Below are 7,348 nucleotides of genomic sequence, written 5' to 3' on the forward strand. Positions count from 1 at the left end.
ACAAGAGGTTGAGCCAACAGAAGCAAGAAGCAGATTAGCAGCATGCCTGGGCAGTAGCCTGTGTAGCTCTTTCTTTATTAGACTTGAGATATCACAGCAGAGTGAAACCAGTTTGGCTCTCACAAGGAGAGTAGGGTGAGAAGGGGAGGTGAATCAAGGGAAACATGCCATTTAAATTACCAGGTGTCCAGACACCCCTTAAGGGGTTTGCTGGTAAAAGATGAATGAGGAGCCTTCTTCCCTACCTCCTCTCCCCCCACCAGATGCCTGGAAGAGCCTACAAGACTCCAGTTGATTTAACACCCTGACAGAACAGTGATTACGAGCATCCTAAAGGCAGGAATTATACTTTATTCATCTCCATAGCCTCCATAGCACCTAACAGAGTGACTTGCCTAACCCCACTGGTTAAACTGTTCGGGGATGCTAGGGATGAGAGATAACCACATGTTGAGTATTTGGGATCAGTGGTAGGGTGAAGGGGTAGAAATGTTGTCTTTGGGATAAGTCCTGTTTGTCTGGAGCTGAAGTGCACCTGCTTAGTTTGGGGAAAGGTTGTATGTTGATCATAGATTTTGAGCTTAAAGGGACATCAGAGGTCATAGGGTCATATATTTGGAATAGAAGGGATCTTCGAGGTCATCCAGTTCAATCTCTTTTTTTTTTTTTGAGGAAACCAAGGCTTATAAAAATTAAGTAGTGTGCCCTGGTTGTATAGCTGGTAAGTATCAGAAGCAGGATTTGAACCCAAGATTTTTTCCACTATACCGCACTGCCTCCCTGGTAATGGTGGGGGTGGGGTAGGGGTTAACATAGAGGGTTTGGTGATTGATTTCAGTCCCTTCCAATTATAGAAGGGGAAAGTTGAGATTTAGAGATGTTAAGGAGTTTGCCAAAGATCATACTGGTAGTAAGTGGGAGAGGTGTGATTTGAACTCAGGTCTTCTGACTGCAATTCCAGTGTTCTTTCTGCTATGGAAGTGGATAAAGCCGGACCTCAAGTTAGGAAGACCTAAATTTAAATCCAGATTCAGTTGACTCTGTGCAAGTCAATTGACCTTTTATCTGCCTCAATTTCCCTAACTGTAAAATGGGAATAATAACAGCACCTACCATCCAGATTTGTTGTGAGGGTCAAATGAGATAATCATTATAAAGTACTTTGTAACCCTTAAAGTTGGCTTTAGCTGTTACAGTACGCAGCCTATAGTAAGCATTATATACATGTTATCATAATATTTTAAAACATAAAATAACATCTCCTGTGTTGGGTTGGATAGTAATTCTGGGGCAATATGGGAGCGAATGAAATACCAGGGCCACGGACAGCCTCACCTCATAAATATGTGCTGTTTTTCCCAAGGAGGACCAGACAATGGCACCAACCCACCCTGCTGCAGAGAAAACAACTCAGAACATATGGTCTCCTGATGGCCGCTCGCAACATCACCTCCGTGGATGGAAACCTTGTTATTGCAATGACTTTCTAAACAAAATTACTCCATGTGTTATTTGTATAATAATAAAACCAGAATAACAGAGAAGAGCATTCAATTCACCTTAATGAAGTACCCTCTCCATTTGCAAGCACCAAGCAAGAGTGCTTGGCCATCTACAGCAATGAAAAATAATTGGAGAAAATTTGTCAAATCCTGACCAACCATTGGGCTTTCCTGTCCCATCCCAGTCTGTTTTCAGTCACTATTCCACTGGAAGGCACATATAACTTCCCTTTTCAGAAAATTGAGAGAGTTGGAGGAGAAATAGTGAGAATGCAGAATGAGATCTTTCTAATTTAGTACTGGAGCTGACTTACTTAGAGTCGTCCGATGAAGGCAAGAGGAGCCCATACCTTTACTTACAGAGCTCTAGTGAAGATGGGAAGGGGCAAGAGTGAGGCTATTCAGATTACTTATCTCACTGAGGTTTCAAAGGGTCAACTCTGCTTAGCGTACAAGGATACACTTGGAAAAATGTACAAAAGCATTACATTTAATTGCGATTCCAGAAATTGTTTAAGAATAAGAATTTTTTTAAAAATCTAAAATATGCAGTTTTTTAAAATAAAGGAAATTATTTCCTTGGAGTCTTTAATTGTTCTGGCTGCCACATGATAAAGAAGGCTAGCATCAGGCCTAGAGGGCCAACTCTGGAGCCAGGAAGAGTTCAAGTATTGCTTCTGGCACACAATGGCTGTGTGATGGTGGGTGCTTCTTTGCTTGAAGCATCTTTCCAAAATTATAAATTACAGATAAACTACTCTTCTTATCAATGAAAATAATTTCCCAGGCAGCTAGGTGGCTCAGTGGGTAGAGCTCTGGGCCCAGAGTCAGGAAGATTCCAATCAAATCTGGCCTCAGACATGTACTAGCTGTGTCACCCTGGGCAAGTCACTTGACCCTCTTTGCCTCAGTTATATGGTATCGAAGGACTGAGACAAAGAGTGGTTTTGATGATGCCTTAAATTAATTCTTCAAGACTTCACTTGGGGTTTTCATCCTGTTTACCTCAGTTTCCTCACCTGTAAAGTGAGCTGGAGAAGGAAATGGTAAACCACTCCAGTGTTTCTGCCTCGCAGGCCTCAAATGGGGTCATGAAAAATCAGATATGACCGAACAATAATAATGAAGTTTCCTAAGTGGATGAAATCACAGATTCCGTCTTTCTCCCCCTGCCTGCACTCACATAGATACCCATGTGAAAATAGCTGCAGTTCTGCCCTGCTCTGATGAGGCATGGAATGCACAGGTTCTTTAAGCCTAGGCCGGCGGGGCACCCAGGCCAGGCAGCAGACTGTATTGCCTATCTGTGCACCAAGCTAAGTAGAGAATAAGGATAATGACAATAATAGAGAAGAATGAGGCAATAATATGAAAAATAATATTAAAATAATAAAAACTTTCACTCAACAAAAGCTCCGTCATTCTATTTACCTACATAATAGTTTGCTGAATTCTAAATATCAGAAGTAATAGCAGGCTAGTGACTTGTCCCAGGATGATTTCTGAGACCCATGGAACAAAAAGATGAGAAGAATGAAATGATAAAAAGAAAGGGCTACCATTTATGTAACACTTTAAAGTTTGCAAAGTGATTTACATAATCTCATTTGAGTGAAGATTTAAGGTTTACTAAGTGTTCTGTACCTATAATCTCATTTGGCTGGATTTTAATTATCACTGGCAAGCTGATGCCAGAGAATGAATTCTTTGGTGAATTATGAAATCTACCAAGGTCAATTTTTTGGCGGGGGATGGTAAGTGCAGGAATAAACAGATTCATTTGGGGTCTGCCAGGTGAGGCCAGACTGGTGTGCTATAGACCACTCATTGAAAGCTATCTTCGGTTAGGAGAAAGAAGGAAAAGTGAGGTGGAGTTGGGGAAGAAGGTGCTAAAGAAAGAAGATGGGAAGGACTCAGTTTCCCATCATAGCTAGATTTCCCATTGCAACTGTAGAATACATTGCTGGGAAAATGGTGACAGCAAGGATCCCAGCTGCCCTAGAATATCAACAGCACATGGCTAATGATTAATTTGGGGGGCAGCTAGGTGGTGCAGTGAATAGAGTGCTGGGTCTGAAATCATCTTCTTGGGTTCAAATCTGGCCTCAGACTTACTAGCTGTGTGATCTTGGCCAAGTCATTTAATTCTGTTTGCCTCAGTTTCCTTATCTGTAAAATGAGCTGGAAAAGGAAATGGTAAACTACTAGCTGTGTGACCCTGGGCAAGTCACTTTACTCTGTTTGCCTCAGTTTCCTTATCTGTAAAATGAGCTGGAGAAGGAAATGGTAAACTACTAGCTGTGTGACCCTAGGCAAGTCACTTTACCCTGTTTGCCTCAGTTTTCTCATCTGTAAAATGAGCTGGAGAAGGAAATGGCAAAACACTCCAGTATCTTTGCCAAACGGAGTCATGAAGAATTGGATGCAGCTGAACAAATGCAAAAAAATTAATTTAAGGCATCCTCAAAACCACTCTTTGTCTCAGGTAGTTCCAGCCCTCCAATACTATATGAAGGACTAGCTTTGTGATCAGGCTCAGCTCCAAGGCTCATTTTGCCCACTTGCCTTCAGCATGAAGGATTTCTGACCTCAATCCAGGGTTTCCTATGAAATACGTATGACCCTGATCCCAATCCTGAGCAGTTCCCTAGGTCAGTCAGCTATACTTTTGTGGCAAATGAGTTTGCTCTTTGGGCACTTTGACATGAAATGGTGGCACCTTTCCCCCCGTGTTCATGCCAAGGTGAGAGATGAGGAAGACCTCTACTTCATCTACATTCTCTGTCCTGCTCCAGATAATTCTGAATCATTTGCCCAGTGGTATCCCAGGACCCATTCATTCCTGCCCTCAAGCTAATACCAGCCTCTTTTATCTCCTTAGAGGGCAGAGCTAGGAGCAGCGTATACAAACTGCAAATTGCTTTAGGCTTGAGGTAAGGTAAACATGACATGGGCTACTGCCCAAGATCTTAGTTCATTCTCACCCGACACCGTCAAGCACAAGCTGGATGACCACTCATCTGTTGTGTGGAAGACAGGATTCTTTTACAGTTGTGGCCACGGCGGTCCCCTCTAACTCTGGGATTCTGGGATCCCTCACCCTTTCACCAGGTTCATTGGATTCTGACCTTGATTAACCCTTCCTTAAATCACCAAGGGGTATTGTATTTTATTCTGATTTCAACTTCCTCTCTCCTATGCCCTCTGAGTCCCACCTTTCTCTATCCCCTGTTGTCCCATTCATTCTCTTGCAGTCAGCTCCGCTCCAAGGTCTTATCTGGGCTGACATTTAAAAATGCTGAATGGAGAGTTTTGACTGAAGCCCCAAATTCAAATAATCGTCAAAGGTGGGATGGTCTCACCAGGGGGATGTGGGTTAGGGCAAGTGGTCACTTAGTGCTTCTCTAAGGGCTGACTATGTGTGGCACTTGCCATATGATCTGGGTTCTATTCAGTCAGGTGGGGGCCAAGCAGGCCAGGGTGACTCAAAGGCATTGTGGTACCACCTGAAGGATCAATTCGAGTTTCCTGTTTGTCCCGAGCTTCACCTCTGCTTGAATGTCTATCCCTTCCCTTGGGTTGAGAGACTATTTGATAGGAGTTAGACCCTAGAAATCGCTTGTCCTCTTCCTAGCATACGTTTTCCTTGCCACAGTGTTTCCATAGGGTGTAGAATCCTAGAATTTAGTCTTCAAACTAGACACGACTTTAAGGGACCATCCCATCCAGCCCTCTACCTTGGAGGATGGTAATTATCCCAATTTTACAGATTAGGTAACTAGGCCCAGAGAGGTTGAACAATTTGCCCAAGGTCACACAGCTTGTAAGTGCCCATCTGCCCCAGTGCTGGCCCCTCTCATCTCCCCCATGCCACTTACCTGAGTTCTCCTTTTTCCTTTTCGCTGATTTTTTCTCAGTTTCGTTGGCAGTGGTCCCAGGGACCCCATAGTCCTCCCCTAGGCTCCCTACAGCATCCATGAGGCCGGGGCTGCTTTCACCCACCTCCCCAGAACTCAAGGTTGGGCCTGGGGTGAGTCTTCTCCGGGCCTCGGAGCCAGAGAAATGCCAGTCAGGGGGCTGTGGAAAGGTAGGGTGCTGGTCAGCAAGGATCCTCTCCTCTCGGGGCAGGCTATGGGGTGCAGCGGCCAAGCATGAGGCAGAGAAGTCAGGGTACGTTGGGAAGTCTGGTTTCTGGTGGAAGGAGAATGGAGCAGGAGGGTAGTGGGGCAGTGCCATTGGCCCGCTGACCTCAGAATGGGGGCTCCGCAGGCAGCCCCACAATGGGGCTGGAGAATGGGGGCCCCTCATACAGCTGTTGGCTGCTGAATCCATCTGCGTCTCCGGCTGCAGTGCTGTGCTCAGTCCTCCCACAAGTTCAGTTGTTACCCTTTTAAATTCGGATTAAAAAAAAAAAAGGAAACCACAAAAAAAAAAATACAAACCACCCAAGACAACAGAACACCCACCCAGACAACCCCCAAACAAACAAAATCCCTCCCTAATTACAAAAAAAAAAAAAATCAAATGTATCTCCTCCTCTCTCTCTTTCCACCTATATAAAACTTCAGCCTCTAACTTCCCACCCTCTAACGAGTCAGCCTGTTTATTTTGGTTCTATTGTAAATGTATTTGTTAGGAAGCCGTGGATGTCAATGAACATTTTCACTGTCCTGGCTCAGCCCCACCAGCTGGTTAGGAGTCGCTAGCAGCCCAGCCCAAATGCACTTCCCAAGGCCCTGAGACTCCTGTGAGAGTCTGGACGGGGGGGCTGGGGAGACACTTTTTAAATACTGTGGTGGGGAGAGAATGACAAGTTTCTGAAGTGAAATGTGAGAGAGGGGAAGGAGGGGTTAACCTGCACACATTAGATCCTCCAACCAAAGCAAAGCAGTCAGCTATTAATCATCAGAAACCTTATATGCACATCTAATGGGATTTGCAGATGGAGACTTTTTAAAGAAACATTGTATGTATTTTTTTAAAGGGGAGAGAGCAGCACACACACACAAAGTCTTTCATGTTTCCCTGTAACACTATTAAGTTATTTTTATTGCACTGTTAACAAAATTCCCCAAGTCTTGGATTTGGAAAAAGCCTTAAACCAGATCCAGAATCCATCGGATGCCAAATTCCAGGGAATAAGAGGCAAGAGACAAGCTTGCTGACTGCATTTGATTTAAAGGCCGATCTCATACGCACTTCAAAAGTCAGAATTATTTCTAAGTGATTTTGCCCAGATCTTGATAGAGGACTATGCTTTAACCTAGACAGAAAGACAGAGTTGTCAAAACCCCAGAAGAGTGTCATCCTTCTTGCCCAGTGGAAGATTCGTTCACCTTAGCAACTTGACCCAAGAATCAGTACCTTCCTTCCTATCAATAGACTCCGGCATTCTTACTGATTTGCTAAGACATCCTTTTTAAGTAGCAGGGCTGGTTCATCCTTACCCTAACAGGACTCTCAGAAATTTCCTATGTCCTAATGGAAGGTGTCTCCTGCCTCTATACTGCCTTCCTTCCCCACCTCCCCCATCTTCTTGGCTTCCCCCAGCCTTGCCTTTTTCATGGTCAATGCTTTTTACCATCTGCGATGGAAAGGGAGGGGGAAGATCTGACTTCTCCAAAGGAGTTATCTTTGGCAAAGGAGTTATAAATTGTGCCCAGACTATTGCCTCTAATATCAACATGAGCTCCTGTCTTCTAGCCAGAATATGCCTGTGGGCTTTCCCACCCTATCATCCACCCACCTTAGGGATGAATTTCTTGGATTAGCTGGTAACCAAGATCTGAGATCTCCTGGGGAGACGTCACTCCCTGAATGATATTTCAATCAAGTCTACCGTTTCA

General features: G+C 44.3%; 1 protein-coding gene across 1 annotated transcript in view; it reads right to left on the bottom strand.

Moving 5' to 3' along the window:
* The window catches only part of MEOX1 (mesenchyme homeobox 1), a 29,939-nt gene extending 23,666 nt beyond the window's left edge, over positions 1 to 6,273 (bottom strand). Inside the window, exon 1 of the mRNA XM_072646629.1 lies at positions 5,381 to 6,273. Coding sequence (XP_072502730.1) covers positions 5,381 to 5,834 — 454 coding nt within the window. The 5' untranslated portion in view covers positions 5,835 to 6,273. The remainder of the gene's footprint in view (positions 1 to 5,380) is intronic.
* Between the last annotated feature and the right edge of the window lie 1,075 nt (positions 6,274 to 7,348).

Source organism: Notamacropus eugenii, chromosome 2, assembly GCF_028372415.1.
Source record: "Notamacropus eugenii isolate mMacEug1 chromosome 2, mMacEug1.pri_v2, whole genome shotgun sequence".
NCBI lineage: Eukaryota > Metazoa > Chordata > Mammalia > Diprotodontia > Macropodidae > Notamacropus > Notamacropus eugenii.